Genomic DNA, 27,177 nt, shown 5'->3' with positions numbered 1-27,177 from the left:
AGTAGTAGACAATAGCATCTCGCCAGAGCTTCTCTCCACTGCCAGTTGCCCCGCAGCTTGGAGAAGGGACGACCACTCGTGTTTAGCCCAAGTCCAGAACAAGAGTTGGGATAAAGCAGAGTCTAGGCTTCGAGGAAGGGAAGAGTTTGGGAGACATCATGGACAATCGTCCACCGAGTTCCCAGGCTGAGGACGAGACCTGCCAGTCCAGCTCCTCAGGGTACCCCCTGGAGGTGACTGTCTATGAAGAAATCCCAGGACCGTCAGGTGAGGGAGCTGGCACGAGAAGGAATTTCAGAGGCTTGACCGGTAAGGAGGAATGGGTACAGAGGTCGGGAAAGAGCCCCCACAAAAGGTGCCTATGAAAGAAAGGAGACATTCGGAAAGCCAGGGATTGAGGGAGGAGAGCACAGGAGCTGCGGACACGGAACACCTGGGGAGCAAGAAAGACGGTTAGGAGACGAGATCCAAGGATGAGAGAAGGGAAGAGAGGAAACAAGGGGAGGGTTCTTTTTTTTTTTTTTTTCTCCTGGTGGGAGAAATTATCTACCATGAGAAAGAGTTTCGAGGACAGCAAGCTGGAAAAATGACAACAGGAGTCAGGGGAGGGATCGGTAGATATGGACAGAGAAAGATGGAAAGATGACTTGGGGCAAGGTCAGCGGTGAGACTGGAAAGCACGGGGGTGCTTCAGGGGGGAGGCAGAGTCGGGGTGGGGTTGGGTGGTCACCAGTGGCTGAATTCCCAAGACGAGAGCGTCATACTGTAGTCTCTTCTCCTTCGTCAGCCCCCTGGGCCGGTTGCACCTCCCCGCCTCAGCGCCCCGGCGGGAAGAGGAAGAGGTCAGTGGCGTTCAGAGCGGAGGTGGTGGGCGACCCGGCCGCTGAGGCCCAGGACACCTGGGTCGTGGAGTGGCTGATTGGGCTCAAGATGAAGCTGAAGCGACAGCGGGTGTCTTCAGTGCTGCCTGAGCACCACGAGGTCTTCAACAGGATGCTCGGTAAGGACCCGCCCCCTCGCCCAGCACCCTCCAATCCTATACTTGAATAACAAAGAAACAAATCTTCCCATGACTACACTTTTCCAGTGGAAAACAATTCCCTGCTAGTTGGTGCGCTCTCCGTCCCTGGTGGACTGTCTACGGATAAAGGATACAGGGGACACGTAAATGATGCAATAAAGGATATAGGGGACACGTAAATGATGCAGGATGAGGTTAGATTTAGAAATGATACAGGGTTAGGTTTGTTTGGCTTCAACTGTACCCCTGAGACTCTAGCTCTTACTGGCCTTTTGAATCTTACTGGTGCGGGGCAGAGGGGTGGGGGCTGACAGTCCATCTTTGCCCCAACGAGACTGTCAATTGAGAAACTGGCTGAGAGTAACTCGATGCCCTCTGCACTGATACGTGAATGCACGATGAAGGGGCATCACTCCCTGTCACTCGGCCCCCTTAGAAGGGGAGTCACCCCCTTTCCTCCCACAGTGAATGGTCTTCAATCCCCTCTTCCCATCACCTTCACCCTGGGCCACAACTTGGCATTTCCCCGGGGGGGGGGGGGGCGCGGTTCTCTCTCTTGGCCCTGCAATGCTCCCATGACAGCCCTGTTCCCACTGGCAACATCTGCCCTCTTTTCACAGAGGATCCCGTCGTTAAGAAATTCCTTGCCTGGGACAAAAGGCTGGAAGTATCTGACAAGGTAAATCACCCGCTGAGATGGATTCCAGCTCCAGCGCCTGTCCTGGGTGGGGGCACGGGGTGCTTTCTACACCCACGTTTCCAGTCCCCACCCAACCTGATGCCTTGTTAACACTTCCCTCCAGCGGCCTCGAGGTCCCCTCTGGGATCTGAGCCCCAGGTGTGACCCTTTGGTGGTTGCTGCCTAAGTCCCCTCTCCTCTCAGCTCCTGGGGACTCGCCTTGGCTCTGGTTCATCAAACAAAATCCAGTGCCAGTGGCCCTAAGTCCACACCCTCAAACCTACAGCCTCCCATCCTTGGAGCGTTCCAAACTCTGACCTTCTGTCCTCTCCCCTTCCCCAAATAATCAGGCTCACCCAACATGGGGGGTCTCCTCTCCAAGTGGCACCACCCATTCCTCGTCCCCTGCTCCCTTCTCCCTCCCACTCTTTCTCCTCTTCCAGGAGGTGACCTCTCTCCTACGTTTTTCTCCCTCTTTCCATCAGTATCTCCTGTCGATGGTGATAGCTTATTTTAGCCGGGCCGGGCTCTTCCCCTGGCAATTCCAGACAATCCATTTCTTCATAGCTCTGTGAGTACCTTGCTCCATCCCCGCCATCAGTATTCAACACCCTGGGAGGGCGGAGAGAGAGACGTGGGGCTCTGACCTTTCATCTATTTTTTTTAAACCCCTTTGTACTGTTTACTCTGGTATCAAAATGACAGGATTACGGTACAGTGGTTTCTTTTTCAAACAAAGTTATGTTTTTTATACCATTCACTGTCAAAACAAACTACCCTAATGTCAATTAAAACACTGAACGAAACAAAGCAAAACACAAAACCTTCCTAAGAGGAGAGGAAGAAAGAACTGACACCATCCTGCTCCCGAGTAAACAGACTTGAGTCGTTTCCGGTTCTGGTTTTCCAATCTCGGGTCTTCCCACATCAGCACCAAGTGTGATTATCTTCCGTTTCTGAGTTCCCACGACAAATGCCACAATCGGCGGGCCCTTATCACATAGCGCGGATCTGGTGTAAAATGCTCCCCACTGACGTTTCTTCCAAGTCTCCCAAGCCAGTCGGCTCTATCTGCCTGAATATCCTCCCAAAACACAGGTCTGACCGCTTCACACAATTTCATTGGCTGATGACGTGCCAAATCAAGGCCAGAGTTCTGGGTTGGAATTCAACTCCCTCTGCAATCTCCATCACACTGTCCTGATACTTTATTCCTGTGTTCCACTGTTCCTTCCAAATACCCTGCCCTCCAAGTTTCTATTGGGCTTTCTGTCCAGGTGTCTTTCCCACACATTTATCTGAAGAAAATGACCCTATGCTTAAAGTGGGTTCAAACACCAAAACCTTCACGATGCCTGATCTCCCTAACTTCTGCATCCCGGAGGCACTTGAGTTAAAATCGTATTATAACGTGATGCTTTGCATTATAGTCATTTCTTATCTCCCCCCTTCCCCCTCCCCAGTCCCACTGGACTGGACACAATGTGGAAGGCAGGTCTTGTCAAAATGTCACTGCATTCCCAAAACACTCAGCACAATTCTTTTCATTTTGCAAATGTTCGTTACTGTGAGTCTTCGAGGTCATCAGTATTGCATTTGGCTATGAGATTAAAGGTTCATTCATTCATTCATTCATTCATCTAATGAAACCTTATAAAGTACAGCCTACATGCCGGGGAATATGAGCTGATGGGAACAGAGATTCACAAAAGGCTGTTGCATTCATGCATCAATATGAACCAAGCCCTAAATGTGTCATTTGGTTGGAGAGGGATGAATGCAGAAACAGATCAGATCAGCTCCTGCCCTCCGGAACTGTACATGTACCTACAACATAGGGAGAGAGGTGTGTGCACATAAAACAAGTTGAAGGGAACAGGGGGTTTGGATTTTGTCCTCATCCTCAAGGTGTGAGAGGCACCCTTCCGAAGGTCCTGCCTGGCAGTGCCTCCTTGATGACTGGGCGGCTCTCGGTGACGGTGACGGTGACGCTGGGCAGGGCTGGGTGGGTCGTGTGAGGATGTTCAGCCTGCCTCTTTCCTGGGAAGCTGATCTCAAGTGGAGGCCCTTCCTGTCCTGATGACAGCGGCCTGATGTCTTTCCCCAGCTATGTGGCCAGCGACATGGAAGAGGACAACCAGGCCCCCAAACAAGCCATCTTTTCGTTCCTCTATGGGAAGAACCGCTCCCAGCGTCCCTTGTTCCACAAACTGCGTTCCCAGTTCATCCGTTCCATGGGCTGGAAGACGAGGGTCACTCGGGAAGAGTGCGAGCAGGTGGGTGGGCTGTGGCAGTGTCGGGGAGGGGGAGGGCCGGAGAGGAGGGGGGGATCACGGGGAACTCGGTTTGGGACTTGGGAATGGACGAGAAAGAGCCGGAGGCCGGGCAACGGGAGGCAGCGGCATCCTCATTGCCAGGGGCTGTTTTTCTTTCCAGATCCAGGCTTTTGATCCAGAGCTCTGGGTGTGGGGAAGAGATCGCACCCTCTTGCCCCAGGGGTCTCAGGAGCACGCAGGCCTCAAGTCATCGGCCTGCGCAATGGTAGGTCTGCGTGCGTCAGCAAAGGTGTGGGCGGAATGACGTGTTGTCTACTGAGGAAATTGGAGGAATCCCACTGCTGCACCCACATCACCTCTCACGCTGTGAAGGGGGCCAGACGGGCACACAGCCACACGCCGACTCAGCGCCCAGCCACGGACTGACAGCCACACACAGACACCAGCACCGCGGGGCCCGTGGGCGCCAGACCTCGGGGAAACCAGTTTATCCCAGACGCATGGGTGTCACTGAAGTCATTTCACCCAAAGCAACTGGGTCCAAATAACAGCTCTGACGAGATGGTGATTTTCTTCCGTATACTGTCATTACAGTTTCGCTTTTTCATTCATTTTTGGCCTTACATCCCTCAGGGATATGGGTTCTAGCATTCATCTACAACAAAGTAAATGTCTTTATTTTCATCCAAATTTACTTTCAAATTGCTTATGGCCAGATGACCTGTGACTCTTTATTTCCCCTGAATCATCACTTCTGGATCAATGATTCCTCTTGTACAATTCACCTTTTCCCCCTCAAGTTTACGGTCATGGGGGTTTCTCACAACGAGCGAAGGTTAAGGAATGCCATCTTCAGCATGGCTCATTACAATTGACACATTAGAATTCTAGAGGTGGGCAGAGGACTGAGCAAACATTTGGCTTAAATCTTGCAAACTAGCTGTCTTAGTCCATTCGACCTGCCCTACCTACTACAGACTGCGTGGTTCATAAACAACACCCCACAGTCTCTTTTACAAGGCCAATAATCTCATTCATGAGGGCTCTACCTCCCAAACACCCCACCTCCTAATACCAGCACCTTAGTGGTTAAGATTTTAAGATTTCAACATAAGAATTTTGGGGGACACAAACATTCAGCCCGTAACACTAACCAAGTTTAGGACTGAGTATTATTTAAACATTAGGATCCAGGGACTTCCCTGGTGGCAGAGTGGTTAAGAATCCGCCTGCCAACGAAGGGCACACGGGTTTCAGACCTGGTCAAGGAAGACCCCACATGCCGTGGAGAAACTTAGCCCGTGCGCCACAACTACTGCACCTGAGCTCTAGAGCCCATGAGCCACAACTACTGAGCCTGCATTCTAGAGCCCGCAAGCCACAACTACTCAGCCTGTGCGCCTAGAACCCATGCTCCACAAGAAGAGAAGCCAACGTCATGAGAAGAAACGGAGAGTACTCCTCGCTTACCACAACTAGAGAAAGCCCACGCGCAGCAACAAAGTCCCAATGCAGCCAAAAATAAAATAAAGGAAATAAGTAAATAAATGAAAAATTAATAATAAAATAGACATTAGGATGCAGGGTTAGCGTCAGGGTTAGGGATCCGGCATCAGGTCTCCTGGTCCACGATGTTGACTTGTCAGAGATGTCTATAGTGTGGTGCCAAGTCCAGAATTGAAGTGGTGCCAAAGGACCAAGGTGAGTTAAGACTAAAGCTGCATCCTCCAAATGCCAGCTCCCTGAGCAGAATCACCTGGGGTCTTCGCTATGAAGCAGACTGCCGGGCCTGACCTTAGGTGTATTCAGTAGTTTTTGGAGTCAGGGTCACCAGAGTCCAAGAATCACACTTGAAAACAATGAATGGCTCAGGACTGGGGTTCAGAATGGAGAATTTGAGATAAAACTGCAATCATAAAGGAGCCTCACTTCTGGCTAGAGTTGACTAAGCATGGGAAAACCTTTATATCTGCACAGTTGCCACTTTGAAATCTGACATCCTTGCTCTTTCTCTTACTTCCAGATCACAGAGCCCAGGAGAGATGTGGATGTTCAACACGAGGGCACTCCAGACAGTGATGGCAGCTGTGAGGAAGGAAGGGAGAAAGCCTCTTGTGCAAATAATCGCGAAGAACCCAGCATCTTCTAGAATGAGCTGAGAAGAGTTTTCATATCATACTCCTAGGAGCGGGGCATGCTTCTAGGAGTCTGTGGCAGGACAATAAGAAAACAGGCTTTTCTCAGATTCCATCCTTTTGGAAGTCACCACCCCAATTTTCAGATCATTTCATTCAAATCTCCCCTGAGGTCCCACTGGAGGTCCCATTTTTTATACACTTGATTGCCCCGGTCTAGAAGCATTTGAAGATGGAGTGTAGGGGCTCAGAATAGGATAGAAAAAGTTTAAAATATATAATGAGAGCCATAGGGTCGTGACTGATGACTTAACTTTCACAGGCTTATTTTGAAAATGTCACCTATAAAATTATTTTATTTTTATATTTTTATATTTATTTTAAATAGTTTTGAAATAGTCTTCATTTTGAAACACCTTGTTCCAACAAACATTTTGTGATGAGTATTACAGCTGTTGTATATTTACACATATATACAATTTTATTCACATTTTCAAGAGAGATTTTTATTTTTATCTATTACATAATATACCTTTTATAGATTACATAATATTCCCATTCTACTTATAGCTAGGTGGGTATTTCCTCCCAAATCTAGTAAGCATAAATTTTATTTTATTAGTTCTCATTATTGAATTGTGGGAATTCAGTCATAATTTTTTAACTTGTCTCAACGTGTTTGTATGTTATTTTAGATTATTAAAGACCACCGTGCAATGCAGCTTTTTGGAAAATACAATAAAGATGAAAGTCTTCCCACAGTCATGATGTGCGTGGTCATTACCAGTCGGCTTCGCCTCTTTGCTGTCCAGCGAGGTGTCGCTTAATGGTGTTGTGATTATCCAACCACATTTCTTAACTCTGAAAAAGATTCCTGAATTATTTTTCATGTAGAGAAAACTACAGAAGATGAGGCACATCTTGCATCATTCAGGACTCCTATACTGAGAGACAAGTGTTGGGTAAAGGGAAAGATAGCTTTATTGAGGAAGCCGGCAGTCCAGGGGAGAAGGTGGACTCATGTCCCGAAGAACCAACTGTCCCCTCCTGAGGTTTTGCTTGAGGACTATACAGGGAAAAGACAAAGTGGCTACATGTTGAAGAGAGGATTACTGGGTGCGTGATCAGCTCACGCACATTCTCCTGACTGGTTGGTGGTTAGGTCACGGGGACCCAACATCATCAGCCTTCTGGTTCCAACTGGTCTGGGGTCTACGTGCTTGTGGGCAGCATGCAGTTAACTTCTTCCACCTTCTGGGGGTTTCAGTCTCTGCCAAGCTGGTCGAAGGGCATGGCTCAGAATATTACCCGATAGCCCTTGAGGAGGAACTAAAGGTCCTTGACTGTGTTTAATGGCTAAAGTATGATTATTTTGTCTTTGCTGTTTTTCTGGCCATGACACGCAGCTTGCAGGATCTTAGTTCTCTGACCAGGGATCAAAAACAGGCCTTAGTGGAAACGCAGAGTCCTAACACCTGAAATGCCAGGGAATTTCTGTCAGTACACTTAAAAAAAAAAAAAAAAAAAAACAGACCAAAAGGAACACAGTTTCAAAAAAGGTTAACTTTCTCAGAAATGCAGAAATTTTATTGTGCATTTTTTTAAAATACATGTATCAATTTATTTATTTATTTTTGTCTGCGTTGGGTCTTCGTTGTTGCACGTGGGCTTTCTCTAGTTGGCGGGATCGGGCACGACTCTTCCTTGCGGTACATCAGCTTCTCAATACGGTGGCTTCTCTTGTTGCGGAGCATGGGCTCTAGGCACGTGGGTTCCAGTAGCTGTGGCTCGCGGCCTCTAGAGGTTTCTTTATTTTCTATTTTTTGCAAGTATTCATCAAATGTTTATGGCTTGAATGAATGACAAATAATTTCTTCCAACAATCTTCACACTGCTTAAACTATGACAATATTTAGCATCTCAAATTTCATATGACCTTACTCTCTCCGTGCTCTAGTTTCTAAAAGCATGTGGGATCTTCCCGGAACAGGGCTCGAACCCGTGTGCCCTGCGCTGGCAGGCGGATACTTAACCACTGCACCGCCAGGGAAGTCCCTGTGCATTTATTTTCAAAACATAATAAGGCCGGATGAATTCAGAACTAGGGGCAGAAAGCTCTTCCAGTGAGACACGGAAGCTCTGCTGTTTAGGCAGATTTAGAGAACGACTTTCCAACCACTTATTAAGGAGACCAACACTCCACTAGAAACAGTTATCATTTTACAGAGAGAAAACCAAACTCCAGCTTTGCATCGATATAACATTTGAAACTCAGAGAGCAAGAAGCTCTTTTTTGAAAACCTCTGGAATAAACATCAAAACAGAGCCGCCTTCGGCCCACACAAATGAAATTCCCTTTCCACCCATCTCCTGCAACTTTCTATATTCACTGAGGTTGTGTCCTTTACTATCCTCTTTCTGGTACTGGAACAATCAGTCATTTCACTTTACGACAAAACTATTTTTGTTCCTGTTAATAAACAAAACTACATCTCATTATCTTGCATACAAAGTCGTACCTCTCGGCTGCTGGAACCAAGCAGGACCCTGCAGGGCCCTTCCATGTCCCCTGCCTCTTGTTTGTAAAACAGCTGCAGTCTCCCAGGCCTCCCCGGAGTCACAAAAGAACAGGTTCAAGCAGTTCATCATTAGGACAACAACACTCACAGATGTTTAGTTCCTCCCGAAGGACATAAGTGACAGTGTCAGAGACACACTCCTAACTCGTTTTGCAGATACTAAAACCACTACAAGAGGAGAGAGCTAACTGTATGATCACCAGACTGCAGCTATGACGTAAGCTGCTCCATCTTGAGCAGACCTGAACCAATGGCCTGCACAATTCCAGGAACTGGCCTCAAGGAAATGCGAACAAACCAACACTGGAGTTGAACATTAACTGTGCCTGAAACAATCAACATGACAACGACCACAGCACTGTAAGACCAATTTCAAGATCATGGTCAGAGCTGACTGTGCTACTCTGCATGTAGCCCTAACCCGCACAGCCCAGAGACTTCCCGTCTTTTCCCTATAAACCCCTTTTCCCTCTAATTGGCAACTGGGAGATGGTTTTGGGGACACTAGTCCACCATCTTCCCAGGTTGCCAGCTTCCTGAATAAAGCATCTTTCTTCTTCCACCAACCCTTGTCTCTGGAACACTGACCTCTGAGCGATGAGCAGCTGAACCTGAGTTCTGTTCCAGCCGATAACATTACTATTGGTCAAGTCTCATTCACATTATACTAATGATAACTTTGAACCAAAGTTACTTCCATTTCACAAAGAAAACTAGCAGTGAATAGTAGACAACTGCCCATCACACATCAGCATTTTAGGCTAGGAGAGCTCATGAACACACAGAGCACAACTTTACATAGCCACAAACATCCCTTACACGACTTCTCCAAGGGGCAGAGACAAACACATTCATTAACACACCCACAGACACAGCCTCTAGGGAACAAACAAAAATATGCAGCAAGAGCATAGAACTGGAGATTACGCTTAGTAATCAATGTTTCGGGTTTCTGTCTTGCTCAGAAATGACCTCGGTATCCAATGATTATCCAGTAAGTAACACAATTTAATATCAGTTCAAGGCTTTACGTAAACTAAAGAATTTATCGACAAGCTAACACAGTACAAAACACAGTTACTGCTGAAAGAAAGTTTGTCGGAATACTAATTAAATGCGGTATAACACAAATGTACATTTTTCATAGCCTTAAATGTTAACTAGAAGTAATGTTAGCTTATTTGATGGGCACACCTATATAAATTTAGGAAGAACACTCCCAAGTAGAATTTTTTTAAATGTATGCCTAATACCGATAATTAAGATAGGAGTAAATATTTATTAAACCAAAAATATTAAATATTAGCTTCATTTGTCAAAGATTTACCTAAATTATGTAAACGTGAAGTCTTTCAATTTCTGAGTTGATTTTTTTTGCCTGCACACAGAGGCTTGCTGGATCTTAGTTCCCTGACCAGGGACAGAACCCGGTTCCTGGCAGTGAAAGCACCGAGTCCTACCACTGGGCGGCCAGGGAATTCCCTGACTTGATTTCTATAAGAATACTTTCCTAGCACATTTAACGTGTGACAAGTTCTAATTCCATTCTCTCTGAGAATTTTAGGGATATATAATTTTTAGAAGCACATTTGTATCTTTGTAGGCCAATCAGGACAGAAACCCTTTAATTTAAGAGACTCTACAATCTACTTTAATAGATCCAGAAGTAGGAAAACATTACATACTCACACTGTCAGAGGTAAAGACCTTTCTGAATTACAGACACACAGACATACAGAGAATGGGAATTTTACCTTCAGTTCTCAAGTCTTAGACATGGGTCAGGAATAAACACTCACCAGTTTAGCTATTAAAGAGCCGTTCTCCTCCCATTGGGTAAGAGATTCTCAATTGATTTGAGCTTGTCCAAGTAGACAAACAGAAAAGACTAAGAAAAGACTAACAAACCAGATCCTCTGTTACCTCTCACCTAACTGAGATTAGTTCTGTAGAAACTTAATCCCTTTGGAGAGACCATCAAAAGTCTTCAAACGACAGAGCCAAACTCAGAATCCCTGCTTCCAAATGGGGAACCACTCAGCTGTAATCCAAAAACAATGCAGAAACACAAAAGTAATACAAGGCGAAACTAAAGAAACAGAAAGTGCGCCAAGTTCAATGGCAGCTTGGGTTCACCCCTGGGAGAGGAGACAACATGTACCTAGGCTTCACTGGCTCATGAAATACACCACTTGTTGCTGGGCTTTTACAGATTTGTTTACGTGTAATTGATACACAAAACCCAGCCCGTGTTTAATTCGTATAACTCGATGAGTCTGGACATATGTACACACCTGTGATACCACCACCACCATCACGGTAATATACTCATCACTTCCAAAAGATTCCTTCTATCCCTTTGTGTGTGTGTGTGTGTGTGTGTGTGTGTGTGTGTGTTAGAAAGACTTAACACAGCACCAGGTACATGAAAAGGTGCTCAACGTCACTAATCATCCGGGAAATGCAGATCAAAATCATAATGAGATATTACCTCACATCTGTTAGAATGCCCACCATTTTTTATTTTATTTTATTTTTTTTTTTTTGCGGTACACAGGCCTCTCACCGCTGTGGCTTCGCCCGTTGCGGAGCACAGGCTCCGGACGCGCAGGCTCAGCGGCCATGGCTCACGGGCCCAGCCACTCCGCGGCACGTGGGATCTTCCCGTACCGGGGCACGAACCCGTGTCCCCTGCATCGGCAGGCGGACTCTCAACCACTGCGCCACCAGGGAAGCCCTATTTTTTTTTAAAGATAAGAGCTGTCAAGGTTGTAGAGAAATCGTAACCCTTGCATATTGTAGGCAGGAATGTAACATCATGCAGGCACTGTGGAAAACAGTACGGAGTTTTCTCAAAATCCTTTAAATAAAATTTCCATATGATCCAGCAATCCCACTTCTGGGTATACAGGCCCAGCTCAGAGACACTGCAGCTTCGGTTCCAGAACACAGCAATGAAGCGAATACCGCCATAAAGCGAGTCACATGAATTCTTTGGTGTACCCCTGCATGAAAAACTTATGTTTACACTATACTGTAGTCTGTTAAGTGTGCGATAGCCTTGTGTCTAAAAAAACAATGTACATACCTTTATTGAAATATACTTTAGGGAAGAGAAATATAGATCAATGGAACAGGATAGATAGCCCAGAGATAAACCCACGCACATATGGTCACCTTATCTTCGATGAAGGAGGCAAGAATATACAACGGAAAAAAGACAGCCTCTTCATAAGTGGGGCTGGGATAACTGCACAGCTACCTGTAAAAGAATGAAATGAGGGCTTCCCTGGTGGCGCAGTGGTTGAGAGTCCGCCTGCCAATGCAGGGGACGCGGGTTCGTGCCCCGGTCCGGGAGGATCCCACGTGCCGCGGAGTGGCTGGGCCCGTGAGCCATGGCCGCTGGGCCTGCGCGTCCGGAGCCTGTGCTCCGCGGCGGGAGAGGCCACGGCATTGAGAGGCCCGCGTAACGCAAAAAAAAAAAAAAAAAAAAAAAAAGAATGAAATGAGAACACTACCTAACACCATAACATAAAAATAAACTCAAAATAGATTAAAGACCTAAATGTAAGGCCAGACACTATCAAACTCTTAGAGGAAAACATAGGCAGAACACTCTATGACATAAACCACAGCAAGATCCTTTTTGACCCACCTCTTAGAAAAATGGAAATAAACAAATGGGACCGAATGAAACTTAAAAGCTTTTCCACAGGAAACCATAAACAACAACAAAAAAACAACCCTCAGAGTGCGAGAAAATATTTGTAAACGAAGCAACTGACAAAGGATTAATCTCCAAAATATACAGGCGGCTCACGCAGCTCAATATCAAAAAAACAAACAACCCAAAAATGGAGACAAGACCTAAATGGACATTTCTCCAAAGAAGATATAAGATTGCCAACAAACACACGAAAGGATGCTCAACGACAGTAATCGTTAGAGAAAGGCAAACCAAACTACAGTGAGGTATCACCTCACACCACTCAGGATGGCCATCATCAAAAAATCTACAAACAATAACTGCTGGAGGGGGTGTGGAGAAAAGGGAACCATCCTCCTGCACGCTGCTGGGAATGTACATTTAAACAGCCACTACGGAGGACAGTACGGAGGTTCCTTCAAAAACTAAAAATAGGGCTTCCCTGGTGGCGCAGTGGTTAAGAATCCTCCGCCCAATGCATGGGACACGGGTTCGAGCCCTGGTCCGGGAACATCCCACATGCGCAGGGCAACTAAGCCCGTGTGCCACAACTACTGAGCCTGCGCTCTAGAACCCACGAGCCACACCCTCTGAGCCCGCGTGCCACAACTACTGAAGCCCGCACGCCTAGAGCCAGCGCTCCGCAACTAGAGAAGCCACCGCAAGAGGAGCCCGTGCACCGCACACTGAAGCGCCTGCTCGCTGCAACTAGAGAAAGCCCACGCACAGCAGCGAAGACCCAACGCAGCCAAAAAGCATGAATAAATAAAAACACGTAAATTTATACAAAACAAAACACCAACTACACACAGAACTAACATATGATCCTCTAATCTCACTACTGGGCACGTATGCTGAGAAAACCATAATTCAAAAAGAGACACGTACCACAATGTGCACTGCAGCACTATTTACAATAGCCAGGACATGGAAGCAACTTAAGTGTCCACTGACAGATGAATGGATAAAGAAGATGTGGCACATATATACCATGGAATATGACTCAGCCATAAAAGGAAACGAAATCGAACTATTTGTAGTGAGGTGGATGGACCTAGAGTCTGTGAAACAGAGTGAAGTCAGTCAGAAAGAGAAAAACAAATACCGTCTGCTAACACATATTTATGGAACCGAAAGAAAAAAAAAGGGGTTCTGATGAACCTAGTGGCAGGACAGGAATAAAGACGCAGACGCAGAGAAGGCACTTGAGGACACGGGGCGGGAGGGAAGGGTAAGCTGGGACGAGGTGAGACAGTGGCATGGACATATATATACACTACCAAATGTAAAACAGATAGCTGGTGGGAAGCAGCCGCATAGCACAGGGAGATCAGCTCAGTGCTTTGTGACCACCTAGAGGGGTGGGATGCGGAGGGTGGGATGGGGACGCAAGATGGAGGGGATATGGGGATATATGTATACATACAGCTGATTCACTTTGTTATACAGCAGAAACTAACACAACACTGCAAAGCAAATATACTCCAATAAAGATGTTAAAAAAAAAAATACTTTAGGGACTTCCCTAGTGGTGCAGTGGTTTAAAATCCGCCCTCCAATACAGGGGGCGCAGGTTTGATCCCTGGTCGGGGAACTGAGATCCCACGTGCTGTGAAGCACAGCCGAAACAAAAAAAAAATTAAAAATACTTTACTGCTAAAAAATGCTAACCATCATCTGAGCCTTCGGCGAGTAGTAACCTTTTTGCTGATGGAGGGTTTGAAATAGTGTGAGAATTACTAACATAGGACACACAGACAAGAAGTGAGCAACTGCTGTTGGAAGTACGGTGCCAACACACTTGCTCGAGAAAGAGTTGCCGCAAACCTTCAATTTGTGAAAAGCACAAGATCCGGGAAGCACATTAACTATAATAGAAGATAATGTAATATAATATAATAAATGATAATATAGCCTGTATAGTCAAAGAAAAGGAAATCAGTATCTAGAAGACACACATGCACCTCTACGTTCATTACAGCATTAGTCACCAGAGCCAAGACAGGAAAACAACGCAAATTTTCACCAACACAGAAACGGGTAAAGAAAATGGGGTATATACGTAGGATATTATCCAGACTTATTAGAAGGAAATCCTACCAGTTGTGACAACGGGGATATAACTAGAAGACATTACGATAAGTGAAATAAGTCAGTCACAGAAGGACAAAGCTGTGTGTTTCCACTTATGTGACGTATCTAAAAGAGTCACACATAAATCGTCAGGGGTGGGGGAGGAGAGAATGGGGAGTTGTTCAATGGGTATAAAGTTACAGTCACACAGGATGAATATGTTCTAGAGAACTGCTGTATGACTAAGCGTCTATAGGTAACGAGGCACACTATTCTTTTCGTTTGAATTAAAAAATTTTCATTCAAGTGTAACTGATCTACAACACTATGTTAGTTCCAGGTGCATAATCTCAATATTTCTATACATTAGAAAATGATCACCAAGATTAAGTCTAGTTGTGGTCGAGTTACCATCCGTCACCGTACAAAGTTATAATGTTATTGACCGTATTGCCCATGCTGTATATTTCACTCCAAAGACTCATTTATTTTGTAACTGCTTATCCGTTCCTCTTAATCTCCCTCACCTATTTCACTCATCCACCTACCCTCTTCTGGCAACCACCTGTTTCTCCTCTGTATCTATGAGTCTGTTTCTGTTTAGTGACGTTAGTTCATTTATTTTGTTTTTTACATTCCACATACAAATGAGATCATACAGTATTTGCCTTCCTCACTGACTTATTGCACTTAGCATACTACCCTCTGCCTCCATCCATGTTGCCACAAATGGCAAGATTTCATTCTTTTTTTTTTAATTTTTAAAAATTTATTTATTTTACTTTTGGCTGCATTGGGTCTTTGTTGCTGCAGGCGGCATCTTTCCCAGCTGCAGCGAGCGGGGGCTTCTCTTCCTTGCGGTGCGTGGGCTTCTCATTGCGGGGGCTTCTCTTGTTGCAGAGCATGGGCTCTAGGTGAGCGGGCTTCAGTTGCTGTGGTACGCGGGCTCAGTAGTTGTGGCTCGCAGGCTCTAGAGCACGGCTCAACAGTTGTGGCACACGGGCTTACTTCCTCCGTGGCATGTGCAATCGTCCCGGACCACGGCTCGAACCCATTTGCCCTGCACTGGCAGGTGGATTCTTAACCACTGCACCCCCAGGGAAGCCCCTCGTTCTTCTTTTGTTTTTTTTTCTTCTGGCTAACAGTCCATTGTGTGTGTGTGTATATATATATATGAGACACATTCATATATATAAGAATGTGTATCCATTCATCTATGGATGGACACAGAAGTTGCTTCTATACACTGGCTATCATAAATAATGCTCAATGAACATACGAGTGCATGTGTCTTTTTGAACTAGTGTTTTTGTTTTCTTCCGAAAAAATACACAGAAGTGGAATTTCTGCATCTTATAATAGTTCTCCTTTAAAATTTTTGAGGAATGAGGTGCACTACTCTTGACACAAAGTTTACCTGCTGCTATTAGGTGAATCCATCCAGGATGTCTGTGAAGACCTCCAAAACTGCTAAAACATAAGGGTAGGGACCTCCATGGTGCTCCAGTGGTAAAGAATCCCCCTTACAATGCAGGGGACATGGGATCAATCCCTGGTCAGGACGCTAAGATCCCACGAGCCGCAGGGTGACTAAGGAATGGTGTGGAGGAGGTTAAGGAAAAGACCACGCCAAGCTCAGAGGCCATTTAAGATGGCAACAAACTGACATTGACGGAAAATCAAAGTTCTTTATGTGTAACAATCGAAGAGGCAGGATGGGTCCTGTTACCAAGGTCCCCTGAGATGCCAGGTCACCTGACCCCCAGCTCCAGATGCAGAGACGTCCGGGACCCAGGCTTTGCTGGCCTGGGAAGGCTGACGGTGCCCACCTGCTGACAGGGCACCGGGGGGCAGGGGGGGGTGAGCGGGGCGGGAGGAAGAGCTGGTTGCCGCCCAAGGCAGACGAGCGTCTGTGCAGAACTGCCTCGGCTCAGCCTCGAGAAGCCTGTCTCAGAAATCGACAGCAAGTCTTCCAGAAGCTCTGCCCATATTCCATTCAGGCGTCACTGGTTACACCTGTGGCTGCCCGGATGAAGACTGGGGGCCCACACGTTCACACACTGAAAGTTATTACCAAATGAAAGAGACTGAGGGATCAGACCATGAACTACTCTAATTTTAAAGCATAAGTAGAATCACGCACACCTTCTTCTCCTTTCCGGTTCTGCATTTGTAATTTCACTAAATGTGTGATTTGTGGGGCTTTTCTAAGTGCTTGTAATTTCGCCGGACGAGAAAAACACTGCACGATAAGAAAACATTATAGTTTTCACTGGTAACGGGCATAAAAATATATGCACTGTTGCTGCTTGAAAACAGCATTCATGTGAATGTTCCAGATGATTTTCTATTTGCTGATGGGTTAAGTGGCTTGCCCACGTTCACTTTTATGTAAAGGGAAGATGAGAAAATTGCACTTTAAACTTAAAAAATGGATGTCAGGAAACCTGGATAACAAATTAAGAACTGCAAATATTGAGGGGTTTTAGGTTACTTTCAAAACACAAGGGAACAACCCACAATGTATGTGTCTTAAAGGACCACTTGGTACAGTAAGATTCCACAGACAGCCTTGTAATCACACAACTCAGAACTGGTCACACACTGCCCACAAGCCACTTTCTCAGCGTTACGTTAACAGCGTCGGCTCACTCCCCTGCTTGGTGGCAGAGAGGACGGGTCTCCTTTCCTTTCTGCGATTCTTTTCATGAGTGGCTAGAAAGCTTAAGCACTGGAATTCCATTAGAGAAAAGGAGTATTCCTCAGAGGACTGTAAATGACAAAACCCCAAGAGGGCTTTATCAGCTGCGTCCCTGTGTCAGAGATCTCCCATGCATGGCTGGGGCCCAAATGACACACAACAGCGGGGGCCCAGGGGCCGCAGTCCTAGGACGCCGCTCCACAACCAAAAGGGTCCTCTCGCTCGTCGGGGAAAAAGAAAGGTGTTCCCAGACACACACAGACTCCAGAACCAGGAAGTGAGGACCCCACCTGCCTGGCCTGTCCCAGGAGAGTGGCTGATGCACTGCCCAGAACCAGAAAGGGGAACTGAGACCCAACAGAAAGGGAACCACGAGACCGAAGCATTCCTCCCCCCGCACGCGCCTGCGCCCGCAAAGAAGCTGAACCTCGGTACCGACCAAGGAGGGTGCTCTTCAACTAGGAATCTTACCCACGCAAACGTGCTGATTTAGAGAAACTTTTGAAACGCATAGTATTCAACCTCTCAAAGTAAAAAAAAAGTAATGAATTACATAGCAATGCTGGAAAATACAGGAAAAAGACAATAAACCTTGGAAAACAGTGTTTACTAACATGACCCCAACTGGAAAAATTTAGAAACATTTAACACCACTCTGAAAGCCAGTAAGACAAGGAAAACAAAACAGAACAAAACAAGACAGTATTGGGGTAGGAAGACGGGCAATGGACATGAACAGGCCCTTCACATAAAAACAGAAATACACCAGTCTGAAAAGACCACAGACAGAAGGATTCCAACTACGTGACATTCTGGAAAGGGCAAAAATACACAGGAGGATTCCAACTACGTGACATTCTGGAAAGGGCAAAAATACACAGGCAGTAACAAGATCAGCAGCTGTCCGGGGCTTGGGGACACTGGGGGGCATGAACAGGTGACCGGCACGGATGTTTCGGGCAGTGAAATGCTTCTGGGTGGCACTGCAGTGGTGGCTGCAGGTCATCACACTTGTCCAAACCTGAGCAGCAGGACACAGAGAGTGAGCCTTAATATAAACTACAGACTCCACGGGAGATCAGGTGTCGATGCTGATCCATCACTGAGATGACGCGCCACACAAGCCTGAGATGTTATCAAGGGAGGGAACCCAGAGGGACGGGTAGAGGAAACTGCTGTCTGCTCGATTCTCCTGTAACCCTAAAACTGCTCTAAAAACTGTCTATCCATTAGAAAGAAGAAACAGCTTCTAAGCATGTGAAAATACTCTCAACCTCATTCACGATCAGAAAAACCCCAAGGGAACGTCCATACTGCTTACCGGGGCCTAGGGCCAGCGGGAACACGCCGCGGCCCAGCCCCTTCCTGTCGGGCATCGCGCTGGAGCCCAGAGTCCCCCTGACTTGACCCACCGCACCCCACCCCATGTTTCATGCCGTCCACGGTCTCTACACATGACATCTTTAGATCAGATGACTCACTGTCCCGATTACAAGGTTTCAGTTTCTCCACAGGATGAAACCAAAACCAGCACAGAGGGGAGGCTCTTCAGTCAACCTCAGGGTCTGCCTGCATCCACGTCCCGCTGTTCCTGACGGGAGGCCCACGTCCTAAGGAAGGAGCTCCTTACCAGCACCTCAGGAGCCTCATCCAGTCCACGTCACGCTGCTCGGAGAGCCTCGACAATCTCTGCAGCTACCCAAGTCCCGGTCACTTGAGGGCCGTCACCCTTCCCCGAGTCACTGAGCCACGTGTTCTGACGATGCATTTATAACCAGGCTCTCGGGCTTCCCCGGTGGCGCAGTGGTTGAGAATCCGCCTGCCAATGGTGGGCACACGGGTTCGAACCCTGGTCCGGGAAGATCCCACATGCTGCGGAGCAACTAAGCCCGTGAGCCACAACTACTCAGTCTGCGCTCTACAGCCCGCACGCTACAAGTACTGAGCCCACGCCCCGCAACTACTGAAGCCCGCATGCCTAGAAGCCATGGTCTGCAATAAGAGAAGCCACCGCAATGAGAAGCCTGCGCACCGCCACGAAGAGTAGCCCCCGCTCACCGCAACTAGAGGAAAGAGCCAGCAGGCAAAAAGTAACACCCAGCGCAGCTAAAAATGATTAAATTAATAAGTAAAGAAACCAAAATTAAAGCACACAGATACATAAATAAAAGCAGGCTCTGCTGTGTCAGCACTCTGGAGTTCCCGACGTATCGACGGGCAGGATTCCCGTCCTCTCCTGTAATTACGTCTGTGAAGTGCCTTTCCCGAGGAGAACAGAAGCTCCTGGAAGCAGAGAATTGCTTAAGATCCCATGCAGAACCTGAAGACATCTGAAGTTTATGTCTAAGATAAAAGACACGACACTAGATGGCGTGAAGGGTCCCCGAAGCCAAGAGCCAGGGAAGCAGGGCACGTCGTCTGGGGACCCTTCCACCAGCAGAGCAGAAAGTGTCCGTGGCCAGAACTGGCGCTCAATTCGCTTTGAGCTGAGAGGCACCCGTGTAATTACATAGGCTCCCCAAACACTAATTACTCCCACAGTTAAGAGAGGAGATGGCTTTTCAGGCAGACAAGGCAAGTACAGTCTTCCCAGCTGGCTGAACTGTGTGTGCTGATGGTAACAATGGAGCTGGGCCCCAGAGCTTGCTCTCTCCTCAAACCCCCAACTTCACCCTCACCCTCAGCTGAGGAGCTGCTTCCCTGAGAACAGAGAAGCCATCGGAGGGCTTCCCCACCTGCAACCCGGCTCTGCAATCCCCTCCCCACTCCAGCACCCCGGGCAGCAGCTCTCCCCTCCCCCACACATATCTACTGGATCATTCCCACTCTTATTTCTCCCATCAAAACACAACACAACACAACATCCTCCCCGGACCTCAGCTCCTACTCCAGCTACTGTCCAATTTCTCTTTTCCCCGTCACAGCAAAACGTCCTGAAACAGTTAGAAACACAACAAACCCAGTTCTCCCACTCCTCTCTCCTAAGCGTCTCCGATCAGGATTTTACCCCACAGATCCATCCACACGCATCATCAGCGAGGTGCGACCTCCCCCCAGTGCTGGGCTCCATGGTTAATGGCTCCACAGAACGGCTACCTCGTTTCTCCAGTCACCCAGGGAACCTGTAAAGTGCTTCCCATATGCACACAAAATGCTGTGATTAATATTTTAGGAGAAACACTCAGCGTGCACAATACACTTGAGCTTCTGGAGGAAAGAGGCAGCAGCACAGAAAAAAAGTTTCCGTAACTACAGAAATGAAAAGATAAGCTATTTTAATGGTAGCAAGTACGGGACGAAGGGGAACGAATAAAAACCATTTAGACTACGACATTAACAAGCCTAATACTACAACGTGGTAACAGAGGATGGAGAAGGACTTCAGAATGAACCCGTTTTTCTGGGTAGGGTGACAGGCTAGACGATGCAACGATGAGCCGTCAGGGACAAAAGGAGAAGGCAAGGGGCGGGGGAGCTGTAAATAATCATTCTTGGATCTACTGGATCTAGCAATTTGAGGTGCTCTTTGGATAAACTCCATAGAGATGCTGGCAAGTGGCTGCACAGAGGCATCTATCTGGTCCAGCTGGGAGAACTGACAGAGCTGGAAGTGAAAAGCACCACAAGGTGAGATCAGACAGGTTGAAGAGTCATGAACCAAGAGTGAAAAGACAACACATTAAGAGGGGGGAAGAAAGAATCAGTCAGGAAGAGAGCAAGGAGAGATCTGTCACAGGAACCAACATAGCAGACTCTGCAGATGGGAAGGCGACAGTGGTCTGAGGTGACGACTGGCAAATCTCCACTGGTTTGTATGCTGGATGCCAGGTCACCTCAACCGGATCAGGTACCGGGGAGGGGCAGAACCAAGACCGAAGGCTTCACGATACAATTCAGGTGGGAAACACGGAATCTTTGCCACAGACATCACTACATGGTGTGTAACGCGACCCTGTTAGATTGTAAGTGACAAAGAGGGAAATTTACTGGAAGGGTGACAAGGCTGTGCTTCTAGATGCTCCTCATTGCATCCATGGATTGAGCACTGAAAATAATGTACCTAGGTGACAACGGTGTTCTACTGAACGGAAAAGTTATATGCCCTGAGTGCTCCCTGGAAGACACGCTCTCGGCTTACGGGAAGCACAAGGAAGGCACCGAAGTCAACACGTTAGGGGCTGTCGCTCAGGAAGGCTAGCGGCCTACAGCGGGATCCTCAAGGAAACCTTTAACGCCCGAGAACAAAAGTACCTCGGCAGGACAATGTAAGTCAAGCGAGGGATGGCGTTTTGCCACAAATGTCAAGAACACGAGGCTTGTACTGGGGCTCTAAGAAGATCGTGGGATCTACACGTAGAACTTGCCAGAAACACGTGGTACTGACCTGCTCCTCTACGCTTTGTCGAACCACATCTTTTCCCTACTCCTACTTTCCCATTTCACATTTTGAACTATTCGCCTCCCACAGTGTTATCACAAAAGAACAGCAGCAGGTAAATAAGTAAACAGCAAAACTCACCAGGGGCTGATTCATTTTCCGCTGCTCTTGGAACACCGTGCAGGACTGTGACAGTGGAGGCGGACCTGCAGAAGGAAAACGCAGGAGTGAAGCTACGACTGAAGCGGCTCGGGGTTGCACAAGCACCCGCCTGCGCTCCACAAGACACACCTGTGGGAGACCCGCCATTTCATCTTCACAAGGGCCTGTTAGAATGAGGAGGGAGCAACCACCCTCAGGTCTGTAACTCCCACGTGGCTGCGGTACCTGAGGGGATACTTTTTTTTCAGCAGCGAGTGTACATTGAGTCCTACTAAAATAAACCTCCGTCATTAAATATGAAATTAAAAAACGCTATAGTTTATCTCTTCTAAGTCTGTTAACAACTTAGATCAGGAAATCCACAGCATACCCGGAATAAAGGGACACAGGTGCGTTTCAGTCTTTCAATTATTTGTACAAACTTTACAAACTTCAGTGCGACGCTCAAAAAACTCTTTCATTAAAACTGACTTTAAGGGGACAGAACACCTGCCCTAGGAGTTTGGAGTCCTGTTAGCGACCCCACGTGCACACCCGGTGAGGATCTAGGACAAGTCATCTCCCTTCTCAGGTCCAATCTCTTCCTTCCTCAACCGAGGCAGCAGGACAGAAGCCTTGCAGACTCATCCTGCACTAACTACACTGTGCGATTCCACAGGGCACAACCCAGGGGGGCAGCGGACGCTTAGCTTAGACAACCAATGTGCTAACGCGCTTTGAGAGACACGTGCGAGATGCCCAGACGGCGACAGGAGGAGGAAGACGAGGAGGATCGCGGTTGGACGGAGGGACGGACGCGGCACGTCCCGCCCCTGCTCCCCCAGGACCCCCGGAGCTCACAAGTCCCAGGGGAGCCCCATCCGGAGCAGCCGGACCTGCCCTGCAGCCCGGTCCATCCACCTCGGGGAAGCGGTCAAACCCTCCCGGTCGCTCTACCGCGGGGACAGGGGCGGGCTACCCGAAGCCCTGCTCTCCAAGGGCCGCAGGGTCCACAACCGCCTGCAGGCCCGCACACGCAAACACCTACCCCGTCGAGACTAGAGGACCGGCCCCGGGCTCCCGAGGCTCCGGTCCGGGGGCTGCTCCTCCGCTGCGCCTCCCGAAGCCACTGGGACCGAGGAGTCGGCTCTGGGCCTACGGCACAAACTCCCTTCAGGCCCACGTCTCTCCCGGGAACTCGCTATGCCGCGCGCTGCAGACGGTCGGGCACTGCACCGCCGTCGGCCGCCGGCCGCTCGGCCACTCCGGCCCAGGCCGCGGGCTCCGCAGCTCGAGCTCGGGGGTCCCACTTCCAGCCTCCGCCCGGCCTACGCGAACCCTCGCCCGAACAACCCGCTCGCGCTGGCTGCCGGCCGGGTCGGACGGCGCCCAGCCCCGCAGGCCCCGAAACGCTCGCCCACGAGAGGCCAAGTCGAGGGAACCACGACCAGCGGAGACCAGGGCACACACAGGAAGCGAGCGCGGCGCGGCGACGATGCGTTGCGCCAGCACGCACAAACCGTGAGGCGCACCTGCGCAGGAGGACGCCGGAAGTCCGCCTGCCAAAGCCCGACCGGAGAGCGGGACAAGTACCAGGACTCTATTTCCCAGAAGTCTCCGCGCCGTCCACTTAGTGAGCGACTTAAATGTCTTCGTGTCATCTGGCCGTGAAGAGCTGCTGGGCTGCGACGGTGGGCCGTCTGGACCAGGGACTCAATTGCCCATTTGTCTTCACTCCTCTTAGGGATCAAGGAAAGCTGTGGCCTCAAGCGGGGGCTGTGTGATGGCCTCCAGGGTCCCTGGTCCTTTCCCTGCCCTGAGACATTTCGGGTTACATCTGAGATTCCCCCACCGCTAGGAGAGGGGAAGGAGTGTATCACGTTCGCTTAACTGAAACGCTACAACTTTCCTTCAAATCCTAGGATACAATAAATGTCCAGCCATGATACAAACTAATATTACCCACGGAAAGAAAAGAAAATAGAAATTGTAACTGTTTACGCAACCAACGCGATAAAAACTGTACGAAAATCAGATACTAGGGATCTTACCTCTTAAAGAGGATACTGTTTATGTAAGGTAAAAATATCATTTTTCAAAAATGGGATCATAAGGGTAATGATTTTTCACTATTTTGGGGGTGAAATAATATAACTGTGTTCTTGGCCAACTGTTCCTTAAAAGCTGCTAGGGGAAAAAGTTAAAAATAAAATCTCCAGGGACTTCCCTGGCGGTATGGTGGTTCAGACTCCTAGGTTCCACTGCAGGGGGTACGCGTTTGATTCCTGGTTGGGGAACTAAGATCCCGCATGCTGCGCAGTGCAGTCCTATTAATTAATTACGTAAGTAATTAACAAACAAAATTAAAAAAAAATCTCCCCCCAACCGAGAAAATCCTCTCCACAAATGTAGACGTAAAGAAAACGGTTTTACTGTTGAATAACCATTAAACCAGACTGTGTTGTGCACCACAGGCGAAGCACTAATGTTTGTGCAAATGAAATCAACCTCACTTTTTTTTTTAAACCTCAGCAGATAAAATCTGTTGCATACATGTTCTCAAGATAAACGGGAACTTGTCTCCCGTGAAAAGACTTGACAACACCATAAAAATGGCATAGCTTCTTTCAGAGTATATCCTAAATTCACCTGGTAATCTCGGTGGCTGTCCGTGCTAGTTAATACCCTTTACCCAAAGGAGAAAGACAACTGCTCCTACCTCTAGGACAAGCAGGTACTTACAGCTCAGAGCAAAGCGCTTAACACCTAGCCTAAACTCCCCCGGTGACAGAGAGATAAAGAAGATAGCTCTCAGGTCCTTAACAAAGACATTCCTGGGTTGTAATGCTGGCAAGAGACTGATTTAGCTTTTAAAAAGATTTAGATACTTATGAAAGGGACAGAGGAACTATTTATATTACAAGCGTCTTGAGGAAATCCTCTAAAAACGGAAATAAGAAGTGATGATTTGGCCAAATGAATAAGCACATAACGCATTCCTGATTTCCCCAGCTGAACTGCCACATTAAATTAATCCTGCACAAAATGCGTGCTTCTCCAAAATTGCGCTTGGAAGTGGCTGCTTAGAGCCAGGAATGGTCTCTTCCGGTTCTTGCTGCTGTTGACTGTGGCCTCTGCCTGAATTCTCACCGATGAAATGCTGCCAGTGTGGGAATGACAGCGACCACGCCTGCTCTGAGCCTGAGCCTGGCAAACCTCCAGGGCACATTTCTTGCATTTTCCATTTTCACCACGTAAAGACGTCAGCAACACGGAGTACCTTGCTTGGAAGCACCGTGGGTGGGCAGTGCGCCCATCAGCCCGCCACCAGGCCTCCAGTTCTCACCTCGCCCACGGGCACCGACCGGGTCTCAGCAGAACACTGGGGTGGCCTGTGAACCCCAGCTGCTGTGCCCACCTCAACACCTCACTCTATCCCTTCAGCCCAGGGACATGCTGGGCTCCCCAGCCCCCTGCCCTGTACTCTGCCCTGGACACTCTCTGGAAGTATTTCTATTACCAGTTGTCTTGAGGAAATGCTCTAAAAAAGGGAATAAAAGTACGGAGTCATCCCAATGAATAGGATGTCCAGCAGTGAGTTGATGTCCCTCACGACTCACCCCTCTCTCCAAAAGGCGAAAAACCGTCATTTCATACATTTCCCCCTTTTTAAAGCTGTTTTAAGTTCGGAGAGTAAACCTGGACCCTGCGACTTCACCTTGACCAGAAGCAACAACGGCCACCTTTTACTTTGGTTTCCTTAGGATCTCCTCATATATACGGATCCTTACAGTACAAAGCTTTCTCCTTGTGGATCTGCATCTCTATTATAAACTACAGATATTTCCCCTATTTTGTCAGTTCTCTATTTTTACTGAAGTATATTTGGTTTGCAATGTTTCAGGTGTACAGCAAAGTGATTCGGTTACATGTATTTATGTGAGAATATATGTATTCTTTTTCAGCCTCTTTTCCATTATGGGTTATTACAAGGTATTGAACATAGTTCCCTGAGCTATACACTAGGTCATCACTGTTTATCTATTTTACATATACAAGTGTGTATCTGTCAATCCCTGTTCTTTATCTTTTTAACTTTTTACTCTCACATTCTCTTATACAGACACTTAAAAAAATATGTTGTGTTCACATCTGTCACTTTCACTTCATACTTTTCATCTGCTTTGACATTGTACTTGAAGAAGCCTTTCCCATCCTGCATTTCCTAAGTACTTACCTGTGTTTTCTCCTGTTTATTTTTGGTCTCTTAACATAGCAATTTTATCACGATAACTGGCACCCATCTTCAGGATTTGTAAAATCATTTTCCTCTTCAAGTCTCTCAGCCATTTTTGTCAACACTAACACATCTACCACAACCGGGAAACGCAACGTTTAAGAAGAAAACTCAGGTTTCTAATCTAACAGAAAAGGACAGGTTCTTCTTCGAAGTTCATCGACACGTCTTAATTTGAAGGCAGGAGAGGGACTTCCCTGGTGTTCCAGTTTTACCGAATCTGCCTTCTAATGCAGGGCACGCGGGTTCGAAGCCCGGGAACCCTGGTCCAGGAGCTAAGATCCCACACGCCACGGGGCAATTAAGCCCGTGTGCCGCAACTAAGACACGACGCAGCCTAAGAGAAATAAATATTTTTTTAAAAATAAAAGTAAAAAAATAAAGGCAGGGAAGCAGGAAAGCGACCGTCCCATGTGAATTCCTTCTTATTGAAAATACAGGTCGTAGCAGTTTGCTAGGGCTGCGTCACCAAGTACGACAAACTGGCGGGCTTAAGCAACACAAATGCACTGTCCGACGTTTACGCAGGTTGGAAGTCTGAGATCAAGGTGTCAGCAGGGCTGGTCCCCTCTGAGGGCTGTACGGGAGGATGTGCTCCAGGCTTCCCGGTGGAGAGGGTGGTTTCCTCACCAGCACGTAGGTGCCTGGGCTGAACTCCGATCCCAGGGCTGCTTATACACGGCAGCACCGGGCTGCTGGAGGGGTTGTCACGGACGCGTTGGCAGGAGGATTCGAGGCTGACACAGACGTCTGCTCAGCTGTGGACCCATGGCCTGGCCACAGCCCTGCCAGAGGATGCCTGGGTGAAATCCAGGTCACGGTTCACCTCCCTCCTTATTTCATTCAACGACACCTTGATGCCCCCCTACCGCAACCAGCCTGGGTGGCACATCCCACCCAGAGATTTCGAAATCAGAAGCATGTCAATTGAGAAAGTTAAAATTAGGCCCTAGCTCAGTGCTGTGGAATTAGAATCTGTGAGGCCGGGTCCAGGCATCTGTGTTGTAATATTTTCTCCACGTGACTCTCATGCCGAAAGCATTGTATTGACGAAGCACTTGTGTTTCACTCTCCTGATATTTCTGCACTAGAGCTACAGCCGTTGTTATATTAAACTGCATCCACAGGACGAAAAGAGAGGAGGAGAGGTGATAGTTTTGCTTGTCTCCAAACACGCTGGTACTGAACCAA

At 47.8% G+C, this 27,177-nt stretch overlaps 1 protein-coding gene across 1 annotated transcript; it reads left to right on the top strand.

Moving 5' to 3' along the window:
• The first annotated feature begins 897 nt into the window (after positions 1-897).
• Positions 898-22,751, top strand: LOC136134649 (speedy protein E4-like). The gene is made up of 7 exons (XM_065892314.1): positions 898-1,000; positions 1,642-1,700; positions 2,186-2,271; positions 3,808-3,976; positions 4,137-4,241; positions 6,000-6,063; positions 22,453-22,751. The coding sequence occupies exons 1-7, from the start codon at positions 931-933 to the stop codon at positions 22,749-22,751; spliced, it is 852 nt and encodes a 283-aa protein (XP_065748386.1). The 5' UTR covers positions 898-930.
• Positions 22,752-27,177: the final 4,426 nt, after the last annotated feature.

This window comes from Phocoena phocoena, chromosome 15, assembly GCF_963924675.1.
Source record: "Phocoena phocoena chromosome 15, mPhoPho1.1, whole genome shotgun sequence".
Classification (NCBI taxonomy): Eukaryota; Metazoa; Chordata; class Mammalia; order Artiodactyla; family Phocoenidae; genus Phocoena; species Phocoena phocoena.
Note: the sequence above shows the minus strand (reverse complement) of the source record. Positions and strands in the feature narration are given on the sequence as shown.

Bases quoted from the DNA above. Each gene is read 5' to 3' on its own strand.
- LOC136134649 (XM_065892314.1), top strand. From the start codon at position 931: ATGAAGCTGAAGCGACAGCGGGTGTCTTCAGTGCTGCCTGAGCACCAC. The intron at 1,701-2,185 runs GTAAATCACCCG...TCTTTCCATCAG, and splicing joins GGCTGGAAGTATCTGACAAG to TATCTCCTGTCGATGGTGAT. The intron at 4,242-5,999 runs GTAGGTCTGCGT...TCTTACTTCCAG, and splicing joins AGTCATCGGCCTGCGCAATG to ATCACAGAGCCCAGGAGAGA.